This window comes from Hemiscyllium ocellatum, chromosome 31, assembly GCF_020745735.1.
Source record: "Hemiscyllium ocellatum isolate sHemOce1 chromosome 31, sHemOce1.pat.X.cur, whole genome shotgun sequence".
NCBI classification, from domain to species: Eukaryota; Metazoa; Chordata; class Chondrichthyes; order Orectolobiformes; family Hemiscylliidae; genus Hemiscyllium; species Hemiscyllium ocellatum.
The window spans coordinates 4,184,088-4,208,441 of NC_083431.1; the positions used below are offsets into that span (position 1 = coordinate 4,184,088).

The 24,354-nt window shown below is 49.0% G+C and overlaps 1 protein-coding gene across 2 annotated transcripts in view; it reads left to right on the forward strand.

The window, feature by feature from the left end:
* The window catches only part of LOC132830311 (Na(+)/citrate cotransporter-like), a 48,943-nt gene that overhangs the window by 16,309 nt on the left and 8,280 nt on the right, over positions 1 to 24,354 (forward strand). The window contains exons 6-10 of one of the 2 annotated variants that reach the window (XM_060847904.1): positions 1,070 to 1,192; positions 8,455 to 8,670; positions 14,672 to 14,793; positions 15,477 to 15,592; positions 19,961 to 20,122. In XM_060847904.1, coding sequence (XP_060703887.1) covers positions 1,070 to 1,192; positions 8,455 to 8,670; positions 14,672 to 14,793; positions 15,477 to 15,592; positions 19,961 to 20,122 — 739 coding nt within the window. The remainder of the gene's footprint in view (positions 1 to 1,069; positions 1,193 to 8,454; positions 8,671 to 14,671; positions 14,794 to 15,476; positions 15,593 to 19,960; positions 20,123 to 24,354) is intronic. The other variant, XM_060847905.1, reaches the window with a different exon arrangement.

The following is a 24,354-nucleotide window of genomic DNA, read 5'->3' on the forward strand; positions in this document are numbered from 1 at the left end:
CAAATCCTACCACGAGAGTCTAGGAATTAAAGTTAAATTAATTCACTAAAATCCAGATTTTAAAGCTAGTCTCAGTCATAGAATCATAGAGATGTTTAGCACAAAAACAGAGCATTCCTGAGCACTCTGTATGCCCTTGCTTACTATAATCTACCCGTACTGCTTGCAAACAAATCTTTTCACTGTACTTTGGTACACAAGACCACAATAAATAAATCAAATCAAACCAAAATTCTAAATTAATCTTGTCCCATTGGGCCCATATCTCTCTAAAGCCTTCCTATTCAGGTGACTTAATTGAGACATATAAGATAATCAGAGGGTTAGATTGGGTGGACAGTGAGAGCCTTTTCCCTCGGATGGTGATGGCGAGCACGAGGGGACATAGCTTTAAATTAAGGGGTGATAGATATAGGAGAGATGTCAGAGGGTTGTTTTTTTACTAAGAGAGTAGTGGGGTGTGGAATGCCCTACCTGCAACAGTCGTAGACTCACCAACTTTAAGGGCATTTAAATGGTCATTGGATAAACATATGGACAAGAATGGAATAGTGTAGGAAAAATGGGCTTCAGGTTGGCTCCACAGGTTGGCACAACATCGAGAGCTAAAGGGCCTGGACTGTAATGTTCTCTGTTCGATATCCTGTTCACATACCCAAGGCTGTGAAGCCTATTTGAGGAAGAGAAATCCGTCATCCTTCCCCTGGCTGGCCTACCCATGACTCTGAGTCACAGCGACATAGTTGGCTGTTCACTGAGCTTGGATATGGCTGAGGGGGTCACTCAGTTGTGTCCAAGGAAGCAGCTCACCACCATCTCCCTCAGGGTAATTAGGGACGGGCACTTGAGGGGGGGCTTTCTGGAAACTCACTATCTTTTCGGTGCAGAAACGTCTCCTCACCTCAATCTTAAATTACCTCCTCATCTCCTCAAGGGCAATTAGGGACGGGCAACAATTGTTGGTAACAAACGAGACACTCACACCCTGAGAGTGACTGGGGTAGCTGACAGCGACGGTGTTATATCTGACCATGTTTTAAGACTTCTTTGTGATTCTGTGGTTTTGAAGGATTTTCCCAGAAAGCGGAGAAGTGGTTAATTTCGCCTCGTGGTTTGCATTCTCGTTTCCCAACATGCTGATTATGTTCTTTCTCTGCTGGTTATGGCTGCAGGCGTTATTCCTGGGACTCAAGTAAGTGATTGCCTGGAAGCTCAGTGCCTGGTTCAGGGCTGCTGGGGGCTTTATGTCTTGGACACACAGACAGTAGCAGTCAAAACCCAGATAGACGCTTACTTACAATCGGAGAAATATCTGAACAAATCAAAACGTACCCCTGGCTGCAACAATAATCTGCATTTATATAACACCTTTCACATTGGAAACCAGTCCAAGATGCATTAGGTGTGAGTATCAGTGAAAATCTGGCACCCAATCACTCTCAGAGAGATGTTGGCACAGGTGACCCATAGCTTCGTCCAAGTTGCAGGATTTAAGGAGTTTCTAAAGGAGGATGGAGGGAAGGAGACGGAGGTTGAGGATGGAAATGCCAGAGCTGGGGCTGAACACAAGGCTAGTGGGACCCACTGTGCAGTGTCTATGATCAGGGGAGGTACAAGAGGCAGGAATCACGAGGAGCACTAAGGTCTCTGTGGACTGGACGGGAGGAGAAGGGTACAGAGGTTTCTAGACAATCCCGGGAGGGTGGGGCATGGTCATGGAACACACAGCTGCTGCCTTCTAAGTCAGGATTCCATGCTGTCCATGTAACCTTGGTAACAGATCCACACTCTTACCTGTCATTCTGACAGCAACAGGACCCTGGAAACCCAGCCTTATGGAGATCTCCCATTGCTGCTGCAAAGGCCCTGGGTGTAGGTTCTGTCAGGGGATTCCCAACCGGGCTGTTACACCATTGGGCTAAATGGTAATGATGAGCGAGTAACTCCAGAACAGCCTGAACTGAAGTTGATTGTGAGACTACTTTGATACCACAAGTTTAGAATGTTGAGGTAAACGATAAGAATGACCTGAGGTCCTGATACCCAGATGGGCAGGGAGCTCAAACACTTTCTCATTTTGGTCTTCAGCTCTTTCTCTCTTTCTTTTCACCCCCTCTATCTCACACTCTCTTTCACTGTCTCACTCACTCTCTTTCTCTATCTCACTCAGTCTCTCACATTCTCTCATCTCACACACTCTCACATTCCTTCTCTCATTCTCTTTTTCTCATACTTACTTTCACTCTCTCTCTACCTCACTCATTCTATCTCACATTCTCTCTAACTCACACAATCTATTTCACTCTCGCTCATTCAATCTCACACTCTTTCTTTCACTCCATGTCACTTTGTTACTCTCTTTCACACTCTGTCTCATTCTTTAACTCTATCTCAGTCTCACACACACTGTCTGTATCTCACTCTTTCCTTCAATTTCAGTCTCTCAATCTCTCTAATCTTACTTTTTTTCTATCTCACAATCTCTTCTCTGATTCTCTCTTTGTCTCACTCTCTGTCTCACAATCTCACTATCTTACTTATTCCTTGACATCCATCTCTCCAAATCACTCTCTCCCATACTATCTCTTTTTCACTCTCACTTCCTCTCTCTGTCAATCTCTCTAATCCACGCTTTCGGTATCTCACATTCTCTCTAACTCACTCTCTCCCTCACTGTCTCCCAATCTCTGTATCTCACTCACTCTCTCATTTCCTGGTTTCTCATTGTAATATGGGCGGTGGGGGGGGGGGGGATGAGAAGGTGTTCCTATTATCCAGATTCTTATCTGCTTAACCCTCCCATGTGCTCAGCCTAGTGTACATTGGCAATGTTAGTTCTGTGATGTTCTGTGTCCATTGTTGCTCTATTACCTTTTATACCAAGGCTGTAGATTGTGTTGCACCTCATATTCACAAGGACCCTCTGTGTGAGTATCACAAGCTGCTGCACTGATTCTTGTAGCTTTTTCAAATTGACATAAACGCTGAGAGTCTCTCTACGTTGCTAACAATCTGTACTCTCCAATATTTATAAGATTTCTCATTCTATAATGGGACAGAGAAGGATCTCTGATAAACTTAAACCTTTCAATAATCTAATAAACTCTCCCAGTTAGATTACTTACAGTGTGGAAACAGGCCCTTCGGCCCAACAAGTCCACACCGACCTGCCACCCACCCCCCTTCATTACGGGCAATTTAGCTTGGCCAATTCACCTAACCTGCACATCTTTGTGATGTGGGAAGAAACCAGAGCACCCGGAGGAAACCCACACAGACACGGGGAGAATGTGCAAACTCCACACAGTCAGTCGCCTGAGTCAAGAACTGAACCCGGGTCTCTAGCAGTGTGAGGCAGCAGTGCTAACCACTGTGCCACCGTGCCTCACACTTTATGTGAGTCATAAAGTCATACCAGTACGAAAACAGACCCTTCAGCCCCACTAGTCCATGCTGGCAATGTCCCACCTGCCTGTCTTTCACCCATTTCCCTTCAAACCTTTCCTATCCATGTGTTTATCCAAATGTCTTTTAAACATTGTAACTGTACTTACATAAACCACTTCCTCTGGCAGGTCATTCCACACACGAACCACTTTCTGCGTGAAAACGTTGCTCCTGTGTCCATTGGAAATCTTTCTCCTCTCACCTTAAAAATACACCCCCTAGTCTTAAACTCCCCCACCCTAGGGAAAAAAAACCCTCGTCACTCATCCTATCCATACCCCTCATGATTTTATCAACCTCTAAAAGGTCACCCCTCAACCTTCTGCGTTCCAGTGAAAAATGTGCCAGTGTCTCCAGCCTCTCCTTAGAATCTAAACCCTCCATTCCCGATAACATCCTGTGAATCACTTCTGAGCCCTTTCCTGTTTAATAATATCCTTACTGTAGCAGGGCGACCGGAACTGCACACAGTATTCCAGAAATGGCCTCACCAACATCCTGTACAATCTCAAGCTGAAGCCCCAACCCCCAAACTCTATAGTCTGAGCAATGAAGGTAGGCATGTTAAACGTTTTCTTAACCACCGTGAATAGGTGTGACACAAATTTCAAAGCATTATCTACCTGAACCCTTAGGTCTCTCTGTTCTACAACATTACCCAGGGCCTTATCATTGTGTATAAGTCCTACTCTGACTTGTTTTACCAAAATGCAGCACCTCACATTTATCCAAATTAAAATCCATCAGCCACTCCTCAGCCCATTGACCCAACTGATCAAGATCCTGTTGTAATCTGAGATAACCTTCTTCACTGCCCACGTGCCATCAATTTTGGTATTATCCATAAACTTACTAACCATGTTTCCTACGTTCCGATCCAAATCACTTACATAGATGACAATCAGCACTGAGCCCTGTGGAACACTGCTGGCCACAGGCCTCATAGTTGTGCTGCCTAGATTACAAATTATTTTGATTTTACTATTTCTTTAGCTTTTCTAATTTGATTTCCCGAAGAATTTGTACTTAAGAATCTGTACTTAAGTATTTTTGTCCTGAAGGTAAGGGGTGCCTTGTAAACTTTCCACATGAAAATAAAGTTAATTCTAATTCTAGTTCTGAAACATGGGGAGGTGAGGGCGATGAGGAATTGGTCAGAAACAGGAGCTGAGGCCTGAGGCAGTCCACCATGAAATGGTAGGGAGAGCTCCAGATACCATATGGCCTATCTTCCTGCAGTTTTATGTACCAGCAAACAGCGATACTTGTGAAATCACCGAATTACCCAAACTCAAGGCACACCCCTCCCCAACGTTAGGGAGATATCACAAAGTAGAATCATAGTATTAAACTGAGTCAAGGTAATTAAAGAAAGCAGCACGAACTTTATAGGTGATTGGTCTGAGGGCGAGGATGGAGCAACACCCTTACATTCCACAGATTGAGAACGTGTTTTGGAAAACATAGCAGTCTCACCACGAGCAGAACAATAGGATTTGTGGCTTCTTAGACTTTGTTGTTCAGGTGCCACATTGAGATATTTGTTGAAAAATGTCCATATTACAGAGGAGGAAGTGCTGGATGTCTGAAATACATAAAGGTGGATAAATCCCCAGGACCTGACCAGGTGTACCCTAGAACTCTGTGGGAAGCCAGGGAAGTGATTGCTGGGCCTCTTACTGAATTCCCTATTCCTGAGATGCTGCCTGGCCTGCTGTGCTTTGACCAGCAACACATTTTCAGCTGTGATCTCCAGCATCTGCAGATCTCATTTTTTACCCCGCTTACTGAGATACTTATATCATCGATAGTCACAGGTGAGGTGCTGGAAGACTGGACATTGGCTAATGTGGTAACATTATTTAAGAAAGGTGGTAAGGACAAGCCAGGGAACTATAGACCTGTGAGCCTGACATTGGTGGTGGGCAAGTTGTTGGAGGGAAGTTGTACATGTATTTGGAAAGGCAAGGACTGACTAGGGATAGTCAATATGACTTTGTGCGTGGGAAATCATGTCTCACAAACTTGATTGAGTTTTTTGAAGTAACAAAGTGGACTGATGAGGACAGAGTGGTAGATATGATCGATATGGACTTCAGTAAGGCGTTCAACAAGGTTCCCCATGGGAGACTGGTTAGCAAGGTTAGATCTCATGGAATACAGGGAGAACTCGCCATTTGGTACAGAACTGGCTCAAAGGTAGAAGACAGAGGGTGGTGGTGGAGGGTTGTTTTTCAGACTGGACCAGTGGACTGCCACAAGGATCGATGCTGGGTCCTCTACTTTTCATCATTTATATGATTTGGATGTGACCATAAGAGGTACAGTTAGTAAGTTTGCTGTTAACACCAAAATTGGAGGTGTAGTGAACAGTGAAGAGGGTTATCTCAGATTACACCAGGATCTTGACCAGATGGGCCAATGGGCTAATGAGTGGCATAGAGTTATAAAGTCATAGAGATGTACAGCATGGAAACAGACTTTCATTTTCAATTTAGATAAATGTGAGGTGCTGTGTTTTGGAAAGGCAAATCTTAGCAGGACTTATACACTTAATGGTTAGGTCCTGGGGAGTGTTGCTGAACAAAGAGACCTTGGAGTGCAGGTTCATAGCTCCTTGAAAGTGGAGTCGCAGGTAGATAGGACAGTGAAGAAGGCGTTTGGTATGCTTTCCTTTATTGGTCAGAGTATTGAGTATAGGAATTGGGAGGTCATGTTGCGGCTGTACAGGACATTGGTTAGGCCACTGTTGGAATATTGTGTGCAATTCTGGTCTCCTTCCTATCGGAAAGATGTTGTGGAACTTGAAAGGGTTCAGAAAAGATTTACAAGGATGTTGCCAGGGTTGGAGGATCTGAGCTACAGGGAGAGGCTGAACAGGCTGGGGCTGTTTTCCCTGGAGCGTCAGAGGCTGAGGGGTGACCTTATAGAGGTTTACAAAATCATGAGGGGCATGGATAGGATAAATAGACAAAGTCTTTTCCCTGGGGTGGGGCAGTCTAGAACTAGAGGGCGGCACGGTGGCTCAGTGGTTAGCACTGCTGCCTCACAGCGCCAGGGACCTGGGTTCAGTTCCCGCCTCAGGCGATTGACTGTGTGGAGTTTGCACGTTCTCCCCGTGTCTGCGTGGGTTTCCTCCGGGTGCTCCGGTTTCCTCCCACAGTCCAAAGATGTGCGGGTCAGGTGAATTGGCCATGCTAAATTGCCCGTAGTGTTAGGTGTGGGTTGCGCTTCGGCGGGTCGGTGTGGACTTGTTGGGCTGAAGGGCCTGTTTCCACACTGTAAGTAATCTAATCTAATCTAATCTAGAGGGCATAGGTTTAGGATGAGAGGGGAAAGATTTAAAAGGGACCTAAGGGGCAAGATTTTCACAGAGGGTGGTACGTGTATGGAATGAGCTGCCAGAGGATGTGGTGGAGGCTGGTACAATTATAGCATTTAAGAGGCATTTGGATGGGTATATGAATAGGAAGGGTTTGGAGGGATATGGACCGGGTGCTGGCAGGTGGGACTAGATTGGGTTGAGATATCTGGTTGTCACAGACAAGTTAGAATATGGAAATGATATTGTTATCACTACTGTGTAGCAATTTCTGATAATAGCCAGCAACTCCTACTAGCTCTGAAGGCTGGCACTGGGTCAGCGGGTCTCAGAGGTGCCCAGCAACTTCAAATGATTTGGATGCAAATAATTTATACACAAATCAGGCAACAGGTGATAAGATTGTAACAAATGGGAGTGAGGTCCACAAACCAAACAACTCAGAATGTTGGACGCAAAACTACAGCTGAAGGTGGCATCAAGAGGTCATGAATTTAAAATATTCTCCTATGATTTGTTTGGGACTTGTCAGTGGTTCATATAATCTGACACCATCAGGGGGCGGAGCCTGCCCTGACTACATTGCGTTTTAGCTAACTCGGGGCCGAACACTGAAGAAGGTTAAAACCCATGAAACCTCCAAACATACAATGTAATGTTTACACACAGCACCACCCAAGAGTGTACTTTAGATCTAACCCCGTGCTGACCCTGTCCTGGGGAGTGTTTCAGGGGGACAATGTAGAGGGAGCTTTACTCTGTATCTAACCCCGTGCTGTCCCTGTCCTGGGAGGGTTTGATGGGGGACAGTGTAGAGGGAGCTTTACTCTGTATCTAACCCCATGCTGTCCCTGCCCTGGGAGTGTTTAATGGGGGACAGTGTAGAGGGAGCTTTACTCTGTATCTAACCCCATGCTGTCCCTGCCCTGGGAGTGTTTAATGGGGGACAGTGTAGAGGGAGCTTTACTCTGTATCTAACCCCATGCTGTCCCTGCCCTGGGAGTGTTTAATGGGGGACAGTGTAGAGGAAGCTTTACTCTGTATCTAACCCCATGCTGTCCCTGCCCTGGGAGTGTTTAATGGGGGACAGTGTAGAGGGAGCTTTACTCTGTATCTAACCCCGTGCTGACCCTGTTCTGGGAGTGTTTCAGGGGGACAGTGTAGAGGGAGCTTTACTCTGTATCTAACCCCATGCCATCCATGTCCTGGGAATGTTTTGATGGAGAACAGTGTAGAGAGAGCTTTACTTGTAGTTGAAAAGAGTAGCAGGAGCTTTACACTAGATGCTGGAGGCAGAAGCTCCAGGGGTTGAAGGTTTCTTTCTGCCTCCTTTCAGGGTAATTGCCCTGAGATCCCCAAAGGATCCCTTTGATCTCTCCCATATCCGACTCCACTGTCCAGACAGAGTCTCCTGAGGAGAGGCCTCTCCAACACAAAGCACATAATGAGATTGGCCGATCTAGAAGTGTTGGGGGGATTCAGTCCTAAGAAGAGATCTATGAGGGACAGGCGATCAGTTTCTCCAGATCGCTCACTGAGTGCTGATGGGGACCATCCCCCAATAGGGTCTCTTGCTCCTCAGTGCTGTGTCTGTGAAAATGCTTGCTCCAAGATATTTGTGACTGGGTCACCCCGGGTTTACTGAGCTGGGAAATGGCTGGAATATGTTCTTGTTTTCCCGACAGTTTTCGGAAGCTGTGGGGCTGGCGAATCCCAATTACCCCAAAGGAGAAGAGAGCTAATGATGTCATTGTGAGAGAGTACAAGAAGCTGGGGCCCATGTCCTTTGCAGAGAAAGCCGTGCTCGTCCTCTTTGTCCTGGTGGTACTGCTCTGGTTCACACGGGAGCCTGGCTTCGTCCGGGGCTGGGGATACCTCTTATTCAAGAGCAACGGCAAAGGGTGAGTATTGGAAACAAGGCAACACACCCCGACCCTGGGTTATTACCCGAGAGATGGCAGCTACAACACTGACCCTCCGACAGTGCTGCACTCCCTCAGCACTGACCCTCTGACAGTGCGGCACTCCCTCAGTACTGACCCTCTGTCAGTGCTGCACTCCCTCAGTGCTGACCCTCCGACAGTGCTGCACTCCCTCAGCACTGACCCTCTGACAGTGTGGCTTTCCCTCAGTTCTAATCCTCTGACAGTGCTGCACTCCCTCAGTACTGACCTTCTGACAGTATTGCACTCCCTCAGCACTGACCCTCTGACAGTGTGGCTTTCCCTCAGTTCTAATCCTCTGACAGTGCGGCACTCCCTCAGCACTGACCCTCCAACAGGGCTGCACTCCCTCAGTACTGACCCTCCGACAGTGCGGCACTCTCTCAGCACTGACCCTCCGACAGTGCGGCGCTCCCTCAGTACTGACCCTCCGACAGTGGGGCTCTCCCTCAGCACTGACCCTCCGACAGTGTGGCACTCCCTCAGCACTGACCCTCCGACAGTGCAGCTCTCCCTCAGTACTGACCCTCTGACAGTGCGGCACTCCCTCAGTACTGACCCTCCGACAGTGCCCACTCCCTCAGCACTGACCCTCCGACAGTACAGCACTCCCTCAGCACTGACCCTGTGACAGTGCGGCACTCCCTCAGTACTGACCCTCCGACAGTGCCCACTCCCTCAGCACTGACCCTCCGACAGTACAGCACTCCCTCAGCACTGACCCTGTGACAGTGCGGCACTCCCTCAGCACTGACCCTGTGACAGTGCGATGCTCCCTCAGCACTGACCCTCTGACAGTGCGGCACTCCCTCAGCACTGACCCTCCGACAGTGCGGCGCTCCCTCAGCACTGAAGGAGGTCATTCAGCCCATTGATTGTGTTCTGCCATTCAATCATGACTGATCTGGTAATCCTCAACTTCACTTCATTGCCTTCACCTGAGAATCTTGACTCTTTTGATACTGATTACAAACCTGCCGTGGTCACTCTGCCCCCAATCTCCCATCCTGCCTGCACGTCCCTGTTTACCTTCCAGTCTCCCTGCTCGGTCTTGCTTTTCCAACACCCGCTTTTCCAGCTGATAGCGAGGTAATGGTTTTGTGTTTCAGGTGAGTGTGTGCTGATATTAGGGATGGGGGAGGTGTGGGGGTGTGTGGTGTGAACGTACCCCTGGGTTTGGGCTGGCATTTTCACTTCCTGCCAGTCATCAGAACAATCGATCATTGGCATTGATCAGTCGGTTCCCATGACCCAGCCAATCCTCCGCGGATGTATTCTACCAGTATGAAAGTTGGTTGTTAAGCGTGTGAATATGGCAAAGTATGATTAGTATGCAAATATAACCAACTGTTCCATTCAAACATGCTCCTTCCTAGAAGCGCAGAAGCTCCACGGATGATTTGATCAAAGTTTTGGAGGTATTAATGGGAACAGTTATTGCGGATCATGGGAAATGGTTCCAGTTGCTCAGGGAGGGAAGGACTCTGGGTCAGAGTCTAATACTGACAGCCAGAATGTCTGGAGTGGAATTAGCCAAAGTGACGCCAGTATTTGGAGACCTCACCTGCAAATGGTAACAGACTTTGGACTCACAGAGTAGTTTAGATTTTGTTGAGTAAAGGGAGAAGGGTGTGAGGATCAGGAAGGTGAATAGAGCTGGGGCACACGGCAGTTGAAGATTGCAGCACTGGGATTTGTGGAGCATTCCAGAGAACATTTCTGGGACACCCACACTAACCCCACCACCCTCTGGCCAAACACTTCAACTCCCCCTCCCACTTCCCCAAAGGACATGCAGGTCCTGGGCCTCCTCCATCGCCAAACCCTAACCACCCACCACCTGGAGAAAAAATACCTCATCTTCCAGCTTGGATCCTCCAACCACAGGGGAAAAATGTGGATTTCACCAGTTTCCTCATCTCCCCTCCCCCCACCTTATCCCAAATCCAACCTTCCAACTCGGCACCGCCCTCTTGACCTGTCCTACCTGTCCATCTTCCTTCCCAGCTATCCGCTGCACCCTCCTCTCCAACCTATCACCATCACCACACACCTTCATCTACCGATCGCATTCCCAGATACCTTCCTCCCTGCTGCACTCCCCTCCCATTTATCTCTCAGCCCTCTTTGGGCCACCCCCTCATTCCTGATGAAGAGGTGATGCTTGAAACATCGACTGTCCTGCTCCTCGGATTCTGTGCTTTTCCAGCAACACACTCTTCAACTCTGATCTCTAGCATCTGCAGTCCTCACTCTCCCCCAGCCTCTCTCCTCACTCTCTCCCAGCCTCTCTCCGCACTCTCTCTTCACTCTCTCCCAGCCTCTCTCCTCACTCTCTCCCAGTCTCTCTCCTCACTCTCTCCCAGTCACTCTCCTCACTCTCTCCCAGTCACTCTCCTCACTCTCTCCCAGCCTCTCTCCTCACTCTCTCCCAGCCTCTCTCCTCACTCTCTCCCAGTCTCACTCCTCCCTCTCTCCCAGCCTCTGTCCTCCCTCTCTCCCAGCCTCTGTCCTCCCTCTCTCCTCACACTCTCCCAGCCTCTCTCCTCACTCTCTCTTCACTCTCTCCCAGCCTCTCTCCTCACTCTCTCCCAGCCTCTCTCCTCACTCTCTCTTCACTCTCTCCCAGCCTCTCTCCTCACTCTCTCTTCACTCTCTCCCAGTATCTCTCCTCACTCTCTCCCAGCCTCTCTCCTCACTCTCTCTTCACTCTCTCCCAGTATCTCTCCTCACTCTCTCCAAGTCTCTCTCCTCACTCTCTCCCAGCCTCTCTCCTCACTCTCTCCCAGTATCTCTCCTCACTCTCTCCAAGTCTCTCTCCTCACTCTCTCCCAGCCTCTCTCCTCACTCTCTCCCAGTATCTCTCCTCACTCTCTCCAAGTCTCTCTCCTCACTCTCTCCCAGCCTCACTCCTCACTCTCTCCCAGCCTCTCTCCTCACTCTCTCTTCCTTATCTCCCAGACTCTCTCCTCCCTCTCGGGGGAGAAAGTGAGGACTGCAGATGCTGGAGATCAGAGCTTTTTTTTCGGCCAGGGCAGTCAGGTTTGTGGATTTTGGGCAGGAGGTAGAAACGGGTGGTGCGGGGTTGTGGGATTATGAGGTTGGAGGCGGTGGATGGGAGATCCCCTGAGGTGATGAGGTTATGGATGGTCTGGGAGATGTTGGTTTGGTGGTTTGAGGTGGGGTCATGGTCAAGGGGGCAGTAGGAGGAGGTGTTCGCGAGCTGGCGTTTAGCCTCAGCGGTGTAAAGGTCGGTGCGCCAAACTACTACCGCGCCTCCCTTGTCTGCCGGTTTGATGGTGAGGTTGGGGTTGGAACGGAGGGAGTGGAGGGCTGCACATTCCGTGGGTGAGGGTTTGGAGTGGGTGAGAGGGGTGGAGAGGTTGAGGCGGTTAGTGTTGCAGCAGCAGTTGGCAATGAAGAGATCGAGGGCGGGTAAGAGGCCAGCACGGGGTGTCCAGGTGGGTGGGGTGTGTTGGAGGCGGGAGAAGGGGTCGTCAGAGGGTGGGCGAGAATCCTGGTTGAAGAAGTAGGCACAGAGGCGAAGGCGGCGGAAGAATTGTTTGATGTCTCGTCGCGTGTTGAACTCGTTAATCCGAGAGCGTAGGCTGATGAAGGTGAGGCCTCTGCTGAGGACGAAGAGGGCTTTCCTGAAGAAGAGCTTATGCCTGAAACGTTGATTCTCCTGCACTTTGGATACTGCCTGACCTGCTGCGCTTTTCCAGCAACACATTTTCAGCTCTCTCCTCACTCTCTCCCTGTCTCTCTCCTCACTCTCTCCCAGTCTCTCTCCTCACTCTCTCCCAGTCTCTCTCCTCACTCTCTCCCAGCCTCTCTCCTCACTCTCTCCCAGTCTCTCTCCTCACTCTCTCCCAGTCTCTCTCCTCACTCTCTCCCAGTCTCTCTCCTCACTCTCTCCCAGCCTCTCTCCTCCCTCTCTCCCAGCCTCTGTCCTCCCTCTCTCCTCACTCTCTCCTCACTCTCTCCCAGCCTCTCTCCTCACTCTCTCTTCCTTATCTCCCAGACTCTCTCCTCCCTCTCGGGGGAGAAAGTGAGGACTGCAGATGCTGGAGATCAGAGCTTTTTTCTCGGCCAGGGCAGTCAGGTTTGTGGATTTTGGGCAGGAGGTAGAAACGGGTGGTGCGGGGTTGTGGGATTATGAGGTTGGAGGCGGTGGATGGGAGATCCCCATAGGTGATGAGGTTATGGATGGTCTGGGAGATGATGGTTTGGTGGTTTGAGGTGGGGTCATGGTCAAGGGGGCAGTAGGAGGAGGTGTCCGCGAGCTGGCCTTTAGCCTCAGCGGTGTAAAGGTCGGTGCGCCAAACTACTACCGCGCCTCCCTTGTCTGCCGGTTTGATTAGATTAGAATAGATTAGACTTACAGTGTGGAAACAGGCCCTTCGGCCCAACAAGTCCACACCGACCCGCCGAAGCGCAACCCACCCATACCCCTACATTTACCCCTTACCTAACACTATGGTCAATTTAGCATGGCCAATTCACCTGACCCGCACATCTTTGGACTGTGGGTGGAAACCGGAGCACCCGGAGGAAACCCACGCAGACACGGGGAGAACGTGCAAACTCCACACAGTCTGTCGCCTGAGTCGGGAATTGAACCCGGGTCTCAGGTTCAATGGTGAGGTTGGGGTTGGGGTTGGAACGGAGGGAGTGGAGGGCTGCACATTACGAGGGTGAGGGTTTGGAGTGGGTGAGAGGGGTGGAGAGGTTGAGGCGGTTAGTGTTGCGGCAGCAGTTGGCTATGAAGAGATCGAGGGCGGGTAAGAGGCCAGCACGGGGTGTCCAGGTGGGTGGGGTGTGTTGGAGGCGGGAGAAGGGGTCGTCAGAGGATGGGCGAGAATCCTGGTTGAAGAAGTAGGCACAGAGGCGAAGGCGGCGGAAGAATTGTTTGATGTCTCGTCGCGTGTTGAACTCGTTAATCCGAGAGCGTAGGCTGATGAAGGTGAGGCCTCTGCTGAGGACGAAGAGGGCTTTCCTGAAGAAGAGCTTATGCCTGAAACGTCGATTCTCCTGCACTTTGGATACTGCCTGACCTGCTGCGCTTTTCCAGCAACACATTTTCAGCTCTCTCCTCACTCTCTCCCAGCCTCTCTCCTCACTCTCTCCCAATCTCTCTCCTCACTCTCTCCCAATCTCTCTCCTCACTCTCTCCCAATCTCTCTCCTCACTCTCTCCTCACTCTCTCCCAGTCACTCTCCTCACTCTCTCCCAGCCTCTCTCCTCACTCTCTCCCAGCCTCTCTCCTCACTCTCTCCCAGTCTCTCTCCTCCCTCTCTCACAGTCTCTCTCCTCACTCTCTCACAGTCTCTCTCCTCACTCTTTCCTCTCTCTCTCTCTCCTCACTCTCTCCCAGCCTCTCTCCTCACTCTCTCCCAGTCTCTCTCCTCCCTCTCTCACAGTCTCTCTCCTCCCTCTCTCCCAGCCTCTGTCCTCCCTCTCTCCTCACTCTCTCCTCACTCTCTCCCAGCCTCTCTCCTCACTCTCTCCCAGCCTCTCTCCTCACTCTCTCCCAGCCTCTCTCCTCACTCTCTCCCAGTCTCTCTCCTCCCTCTCTCACAGTCTCTCTCCTCACTCTCTCACAGTCTCTCTCCTCACTCTTTCCTCTCTCTCTCTCTCCTCACTCTCTCCCAGCCTCTCTCCTCACTCTCTCCCAGTCTCTCTCCTCCCTCTCTCACAGTCTCTCTCCTCCCTCTCTCCCAGCCTCTCTCCTCCCTCTCTCACAGTCTCTCTCCTCCCTCCCTCCCAGCTGGAGATAGTGTCTGGGAAGAGGGAATGAGATCCTCACTCTCTCTCAGTGACTGGCACCACCAACTGAAGGAGATGGTTTTGTTCTGGTGCTGTTTTTGGAAGCAGTGCAACGTGACAGCGCTGGGGTCAGGGACAGTGTCTGCCTCACAGCCAGACGCACTCGCTATTACCCACTTCACTGTTTCAGATACGTCAGTGATGCCACTGTGGCTGTTCTCATCGCAATCCTCATGTTCATCATCCCATCGAAGAAACCAAACTTCACACCATGGAATCAGGTGCAGCAGAGCTCGAATGAGGATATCTCAGGTATATGTCCAGGACACGGACAGCACGGGGTAAAGCTCCCTCTACACTGTCCCTATCAAACCATCCCAGGACAGGGACAGCACGGGGTTAGATCCAGAGTAAAGCTCCCTCTACACTGTCCCCATCAAACACTCCCAGGACAGGGACAGCACGGGGTTAGATACAGAGTAAAGCTCCCTCTACACTGTCCCTCATCAAACACTCCCAGGACAGGGACAGCACGGGGTTAGATACAGAGTAAAGCTCTCTCTACACTGTCCCCATTAAACCATCCCGGGACAGGGACAGCACGGGGTTAGATACAGAGTAAAGCTCCCCTACACTGTCCCCCATCAAACACTTCCAAGACAGGGACAGCACAGGGTTAGACTCAGAGTAAAGCACCCTCTACACTTCCCAGTTCTGTGGCACGGTCCTTTCAGTGTTTGTTTTAAACCACAATTGCTTCGACCCTGAGAGCAGTCGGAGACTGTGACCCTGTGCTGTGTTTGGACAATCCCTGCTGAGGGAAGCCAGTCTCCCTCTATCGGCCTTTCCCCAATCAGACTGGGCTCCCAACTCTCACATCTCTGTTACTGACTCAGTGCCAAACCCATTTCAGCCAACGACAATGCCGGAGTGATTGGAGCGGAGGAAAGGATGATTGTGAGATTGTTTGTTTGTGTTTTATAAATGCCGTCCAGCAGAACAGGAGGGAGCGAGCCCGAGACTCCTGAGTTGGGATGTTGTTCACCATAAGCTGCCCTGGAATGTGGTATTCCTGTTGGGAGGAGGCTTTGCGCTGGCTAAAGGCTGTGAGGTAAGCACTCTGACTATCCCAACCCCCACCCCCCACTCCCTGCTCAGGTACAGACACTGCAGGGGCAACTGGGAGAGGACAGAATAGTGGCTGAACTGACGGTGTACATGACCAATTCAGCTGGGCCTAGTAGATACCACCCTGGGATGTTGCTCTTGTACAGAACACAGAGAAAGTTCATGATGTGTCTGATAGAATAGGTTCACTCAATGCAGGAGGAAGCCACTCAGTCCCTCGCACTGTACTAGCCCCTAAAAGAGCAATCTAACTGGTCGGCAATCTTATGCTCTTTCCTGGGAGTATTACAAAATGCTTCCTTGTCAAAATTCACAAAATAAGATTTTAAAATCATTTTTAAAAATCTAATATCCTTTTGAAAGTTCCTTTTGAACCTCTCTCCATGTGTCAGTTCAATCTCCTGAACTCCAGGAAGTACGAGGTCAGATTAAACCTCCACTTCCTGACAGTGCAGTTGGTGAGCTGTGTCTGGGCCCTATGATGTATCTCAAACTGCATTGCAATAGTACAGGGGACCGAGAGTGGGGAGGTCAGTCACCCCTCACTGGGACACAACACTGGGAATAGGTAGAATGCTAAAATTCTGGAATCATTTAGGGGATGAGGTCATCACTAGGTATGCCAGCATTTAGAACATCAGTCATAGAACAGAGAACAGTACAGGCCCTTTGGCCATCGATGTTGTGCTGGCCTTTTATCCTACTCTAAGATCAGACTAACCTACATCCCCTTCATTGTACTGTCACCCATGTGCCTATCCAAGAGTCGCTTAAAGGTCCCCAATGTCTCTGACTGTACTCCCATTGCTGGCAGTGCATTCCACACACCCACCACTCTCTGTGTAATGAACCTACCTCTGACATATCCCCTAAACCTTTCTCCAATCACCTTAAAATTATGCCCCCTCATGATAAACATTTCCATCCTGGGAAAACATCTTTGGCTATCCACTCGATGCCTCTCATCATCTTGTACACCTCTGTCAAGTCACCTCTCATCCTTCTTCACTTCAATGAGAAAAGCCCTAGTTCCCTCAACCTTTCTTCATTGGACATATCGTCCAGTCCAGGCAGCATCATGGGATATGGGCCAGGTGCTGGCAGGTGGGACTAGATTGGGCTGGAATATCTGGTCAGCATGGACAAGTTGGACTGAAGGGTCTGTTTCCGTGCTATACATCTCTCTGACTCTACAACCAGAACTGAACACAACATTCCAAGTGTGGTCTAATCAGGTCTTTATAGAGCTGCAGCATAACCTTGCGGCTCTTAAACTCAATACCCGTGCTAATGAAACACCATACAGCTTCTTAACAACACTGTCAACTTGGGTGGCAATTTTGAGGGATCTATGGACATGGTTCCCAAGATCCCTCTGTTCCTCCACATTGCCAAGAATCCTGCCTTTAACCCTGTATTCCGCATTCATATTCGACCTTCCAAAGTGAATCACTTCACACTTTTCCTGGTTGAACTCCATCTGCCACCTATCAGCCCAGTTCTGCTCTTGTCAATGTCTCGTTGCAACCTACAACAGCCCTCCACACTATCCACCACTCCACCAACCTTCCTGTCATCAGCAAACTTACTAACCCACTCTCCACTTCCTCATCCAAGTCATTTATAAAAATCACAAAGAACAGAGGTCCCAGAACCGATCCCTGTGGAACACCCACTGGTCACCGAGCTCCAGCCTGAATACTTTCCATCTACTACCACCCTATGGGCCAGCCAATTCTGTGTCCAGACAGACAGGCTACCCTGTACCCCATGCCTCTTTACTTTCTGAATGAGGCTACCATGGGGAACTTTATCAAAGACCTCGCTGAAATTTATTGCCCATCCCTAATTGCCCCAGTTAAGAGTCAGCCACATTGCTGTGGGTCTGGAGTCACATGTAGGCCAGACCAGGTAAGGATGGCAGTTTCCTTCCCGAAAGGGCATTAGTGAACAAGATGGGTTTTTTCCTACAATCGACGGATTTATCATTAGACTCTTAATTCCAGATTTTTATTGCATTTAAATACCACTGTCTGTAGTGGCGGGATTTGAACCTAGGTTTGCTGAACATTATCTGGGTCGGTAGTCCAGCGATAATACCACGAGGCCATTGCGTTCCCTAATTGGCACAAAAGTTAAAGATTTTATCGAACTATGCTAAGTTCCCCAATTTTACCCATCTTTTAGACACAGTTTGACAGAAAGCACACACCAGAGTTCCTGTACTTAATAGGAATTACGTTCTATGGATTGATGAGGACAGAGCAGTAGATGTGATCTATATGAACTTCAGTAAGACGTTCGACAAGATTCCCCATGGGAGACTGATTAGCAAGGTTAGATCTCATGGAATACAGGGAGAACTCACCATTTGGATACAGAACTGGCTCATAGGTAGAAGACAGAAGGTGGTGGTGGAGGGTTGTTTTTCAGACTGGAGGCCTGTGACCAGTGGAGTACCACAAGGATTGGTGCTGGGCCCTCTACTTTTTTGTGATTTACATAAATGATTTGGATTTGAACAGAAGAGGTACAGTCAGTAAGTTTGCAGATGACACCAAAATTGGAAGTGTAGTGGATAGCAAAGAAGGTTACCTCAGATTACAACAGGATCTGGACCAGATGGGCCAATGGGCTGAGAAGTGGCAGATGGAGTTTAATTCAGATAAATGCGAGGTGCTGCATTTTGGGAAAGCAAATCTTAGCAGGACTTATACACTTAATGGTAAGGTCCTAGGGAGTGTTGCTGAACAAAGAGACCTTGAAGTGCAGGTTCATTGCTCCTTGAAAGTAGAGTCGCAGGTAGATAGGATAGTGAAGAAGGCGTTTGGTATGGTTTATTGGTCAGAGTATTGAGTACAGGAGTTGGGAGGTCATGTTGCGGCTGTACAGGACATTGGTTAGGCCACTGTTGGAATATTGCATTCAATTCTGGTCTCCTACCTATCGGAAGGATGTTGTGAAACTTGAAAGAGTTCAGAAAAGATTTACAAGGATGTTGCCAGGGTTGGAGGATTTGAGCTACAGGGAGAGGCTGAACAGGCTGGGGCTGTTTTCTGTTTTCGCTGGAGCATTGGAGGCTGAGGGGTGACCTTATAGAGATTTACAAAATCATGAGGGGCATGGATAGGGTAAATAGTCAAAGTCTTTTCTCTGGGGTGGGAGAGTCCAGAACTAGAGGGCATAGGTTCAGGGTGAGAGGGGAAAGATATAAAAGAGACCTAAGGGGTAGCTTTTTCATGCTGAGGTTGGTACGTGTATGGAATGAGCTGCCAGAGGAAGTGGTGGAGGCTGGTACAATTGCAGCATTTAAGAGGCATTTGGATGGGTATATGAATAGGAAGGGTTTGGAGGGATATGGGCTGGGTGCTGGCAGGAGGGACTAGATTAGGTTGGGATATCTGGTCAGCATGGACGAGTTGGACCGAAGGGTCTGTTTCCATGCTGTACATCTCTATGACTCTATTACGAAGAGATTCTAACCACGTGTCTCACACACACACACACACACACACAGACACATGCGCGTGCACACACACACACACACACACACACACACAGACAAACACATTGGTACTCTGGGTGGAGGGAAAGATCAGAGAGTCACGGTCCAATGGAACCAGTTCACAGGGTTTGCTGGGATGATGCTTTTACTTACCATGACTTGCTGTCCTTCAATCTCTCTTCTCCAGGTTCTTTTCAATTCCCCACAAGGGGCACCGACAGTTAGTTAATCATTGCAAAATCTTTAGTTACCAGTTAAAAGCCACAGCTGCCAGCACCTAGTGAGAGAAAACAAGCTGGCTCTTTTCAGGCTTTAGGGGTTTTCTTGACCACGGAGAGACAGACCACCTCCTCTTCTGGAGGCCTGAGAGCTTCTGCCAGTATTGTTCAGACCCACAAACAGTTCAACTGCATGGGAGCGAATCAGAGAGCTATCGTTAGGCTGCTCAGTCTTTGGCATCCACAGCTGGGGTCACAACCCCACAAACCAATCAGCTGTTTGTGACCCCTGCTGTGTCTCTGGGGTCAGTGGAACAACACCCAGCCGCACCCAGTGCTTGAACAAAGCGGCTCTGTAAACACAATTCACAGTTTGTTTTAGTCGATTGCTTAACTGCATTCCTTAACTGCACCTTGGGTTTTTGAACATCCTTTTCCCAGTTCAGTCCACAATTTTAAAAAATCAGAAAAATGAAAAATACTGGTCTTTAGATGTTACATTGAAAATGGGATGAAGAATCTAACTGGGCTGGAAGTGACTGGAAGCTCTGGATCACATTTACAGACTGGATGTCAACAGAAAGACTGTCCGAGTTAAAATGTTCAATGTTTTTTCTTCCCCCCCCAGGTTTCTGGCCTTTCCAGGTGGTTGGGGAATCAGTTACTGCCCCTCCAGACCATTCCCCCATGGGCCATTGTGGTTATCTTGTGTCTGACAGTTGCTATCTTCACAGAGTGCACCAGCAATGTCGCTACAGCTACCCTCTTCCTCCCTGTCCTGGCTTCAATGGTGTGTGCTTTCCAGTTATTGCGTTATTCTGTTACTCTGGGGTGAAATGTGGGGCTGGGGGGATGATGGGTGGGGAAGGTTTTCTTGGGGTTCCAACGCTGTGGGTTCCACTCCCAGCCAGGGAGTGCTGCATTGTTCAATACACAGTCCTTTAGACCAGGCTGGGTCAGCCTGGGGTCAAACAGAGGTTGAACGCTAGTAACAGGAATCAGTCAGGTTACTGCCCAGGAAGGAGGAGAACAAATGGGCTGAGTCCCCCAATTAATCTAAACCCATTACAAATATGAATCCATTCAAACCTCCAATCTAATTTTCTGTTTCATTTTTGGAATGGGAGTGTCACTGGCTGGGCCCCAGCATTTATTCCCCATCCCTAGTTGCCCCTTGAGAAGGTGGGGGTGAGCTGCCATCTTGAACCACTGCAGTCCGTGTGCTGTGGGTTGACCCACAATGTCCTTAGGGAGGGAATTCCAGGATTTTGACCCAGTGACACTGAAGGAACGGCGATATATTTCCAAGTCAGGATGGGGAGGGGATCGGAGGGGATCGGAGGGGAACTTGCAGGGGGTGGTGTTCCCATGTATCTGCTGCCCTTGTCCTTCTCGATGGAAGTGGATGTGGGTTTGGAAGGTGCTGTCTGAGGATCTTTGGTGAATTTCTGCAGCATATCTTGTCGATGGTACACACTGCTGTTACTGAGTGTGGGTGGGGGGGAGGGAGGGGATGGTACACACTGCTGTTACTGAGCGTCGGTGGGGGGAGGGAGGGGATGGTACACACTGCTGTTACTGAGTGTGGGTGGGGGGGAGGGAGGGGATGGTACACACTGCTGTTACTGAGCGTCGGTGGGGGGAGGGAGGGGATGTTTGTGGATGTGGTGCCAATCAAGCGTCTGCTTTGTCCTGGATGGTGTCGAGTTTGTTGAGTGTTGTTGGAGCTGCCCCCATGCAGGGCAAGTGGGGAATATTCCATCACACCGAGGAAATAGAATAAAGAGTGGAAGTTGTGCTGTGACTGGGGGAATGAGGCAAAGGAGGATAGGGGAACTGAACAGGACAGGAAGTGAAGTTTTGAATTGCTGCTGTTGGGATAGAAGTGACAGATGTTCCACACAGTGCTGTCAGCAACTGACTGACAGCTCACTGGAATGAATTTCGATGAACCATCATTCAAACGAGTCTTTACAATTAGTGTTTCATGTTGCCCAGTACAGCACAGAGGGAGTCATTCACCTTCATATTGTTTACCCATGGAGTAAATCAATCAGTCCCGCTCTCCCTCAAAGGGCCCATGTATATCCCATTCCTACACCAGCACTGAGGCAAAATCCCAGAGCTCCCTCCCTATTGTGCAGAGATGACGTTACACACCTCTGGAACAGGTGGGACTTGAACCTGTTCCTCTACAGCCCAGAGGCAGGGACACTACCACTGTGTCACAAAGATCCTTGCTGTTGTGTGTGGGATTACGGGCAGTAGGATTATTGTTTAATGAAAGACAATTGAACCCAAGTTAACTTGGTGTAATCATTCAATGCTGGTGTTAATAGTTCACTCGCGTGATCTTCAATAAATCGGCTGAAGGTGATATCGAAATATCCAACCCAACAGACGAGAAGCCCCATGATGAACAGGATTTGGCACTGAGATTCTGTGGGTGTTTATTCTGAATGTACAGGGCCGTGATGTGATCAATGAGATATGAAACCCGCTGCTTGTTCTTTTCGATGGATGTAAGAGATCCCATGATTTTGAAGGAGATCAGGGCAGTTAATCCCAGTGTCCCAGCCAATAATTCAGCAGCAAAACACATGATCTGGTCATTTCTCAGATTGCTGTCTGGGGGAGCTCGCTGTGAGCAAATTGGCTCTAACTTTGCAACAGTGACCATATTTCAGAGTACCTCATTGGCTGTGACCGGCTTTGGGATAAATCTTGTATCTCTGAGGCACCACATTGATTATTTCAGCAGCAGCGAGACACATGGAGGGAGAGGGGGAGGGGGGCTGGGGGGTCAGTTAGTGTTGCTTGGCCGGTCACAGCAGCAGCTCTTTCCCACCCAGGGTCCCATCAATGACATTGAACATAGAACAGTACAGGCCCTTGATGTTGTGCTGGCCTTTTATCCTACTCTAAGACCAGACTAACACGCATACCCTACATTGTACTAGCTTCCATGTGCCTATCCAAGAGTCGCTTAAATGTCCCTAATGTATCCAACTGTACTCCCCACTGCTGGCAGTGCATTCCACACACCCCCCACTCTCTGTGTAAAGAACCTACCACTGACATCTCCCCTAAACCTTCCTTCAATCATCTTAAAATTATGCCCCCTCATGATAGACATTTCTGCCCTGGGGAAAAGCCTCTGTCTATCCACTCTCTTACTGCCTCTCATAATCTTTTACATCTCCATCAAGTCACCTCTCATCCTTCCTCACTCCAATGAGTAAAGCCCTAGCTCCCTCAACCTTTCTTCCTAAGACATGCCGTCCAGTCCGGACAGCATCCTGGTAAATCCCCTCTGCACCCTCTCTAAAACTTCCACATCCTTCCTATAATGAGGTGATCAGAACGGAACACAATATTCCAAGTGTGGGTCTAACCAGGGCTCTATAGAGCTGCAGCATAACCTCACAGCTCTTCAACTCAATCCCCTGCTAATGAAAGCCAACACATCATACACCTTCTTAACAACCCTATCAACTTGGGTGGCAACTTTGAGGGATCTTTGGATATGGACCCCAAGATCCCTCTGTTCCTCCACACTGCCAAGAATCCTGCCTTTAACCCTGTAATCTGTATTCAAATTCGACCTTCCAAATTGAAGGACTTCACACTTTTCCAGGTTAAACTCCATCTGCCACTTATCAGCTCAATTCTGCATCCTGTTAATTTCCCGTTGAAACCAATAACAGCCCTCCACACTATCCACCACTCCACCAACCTTTGTGTCATCGGTAAACTTTACTAAACAACTGTTCCACTTCCTTATCCAAGTCATTTATAAAAATCACAAAGAGCAGAAGTCCCGTAACCGATCCCTGCGGAACACCCACTGGTCACCGAGCTCCAGGCTGAATACTTTCCGTCTACTACCACCTTCTGTCTTCTATGGGCCGCCAATTCTGTATCAGACAGACAGGTTTCCCTATATCCCATGCCTCCTTACTTTCTGAATGAGCCTACCATGAGGAACCTTATCAAATACCTTGCTGAAATCCATGTACACCACATCCACTGCTCTACCTTCATCAACATGTTTTGTTACATCATCAAAGAATTCATTAACGTTTGTGAGGCATGACCTGCTCCTCTCAAAGCTATGCTGACTATCTGCTAATCGAACTACGGTTTTCCAAGTAATCATAAATCTTACCTCTCAGAATCCTCTCCAATACTTTGTCCACCATCGGTATAAGACTGACTGGTCTGTAATTCCGAGGATTATCCCTATTCCCTTTCTTGAACAAGGGAATAACATTTTCCATTTCCACCCTCCAATCATCTGGCACTACTCCAGTGGACAGTGAGGATGCAAAGATCATCGCCAAAGGCACAGCAATCTCTTCCCTCACTTCCTGGAGTAACCTTGGGTATATCCCGTCTGGCCCAGGGGACTGATCCATCCTTATGTTTTTCAAAATTTTCAGCACATTCTCCTTCTTAACATCAGCCTGGTCTAGCCCATCCGTCTGTTTCACGTTGTCTGCAGAATCGTCAAGGTCCCTCCGAATAGTGAAAACTGAAGCAATATATTCATTCAGGACCTCCCTACCTCCTCTGATTCCAGGTGCAAATTCCCTCCGCTATCCCTGATCGGCCCTCCCCTCACCCTGGCCATCCTCTTGTTCCTCATATAAGTGTAGAACACCTTAGGGATTTCCTAAATCCTATCTGCTAAAGCTTTTTCATGCTCCCTTCTAGGTCTAAGTCCATTCTTCAGTTCCTTCCTGACTACCTTGTAACCCTATAGAGTCCTGTCTGATCCTTGCCCCCTCAACTATAAGTAAGCCTCCTTCTTCCTCTTGACTAGATGTTCTACATCCTTTGTCACGCAAGGTTCCTTCGCCCTACCATCCCTTCCTTGCGTCAGTGGGACAAACCTATCCAGCACTATCAACAAGTGCTCCCCTAAACAACCTCCACATTTCTGTCCTGCATTTTCCTGAGAACATCTGTTCCTAATTTAGACACCCCAGTTCCTGCCTAATACATTGTAATTCCCCCTTC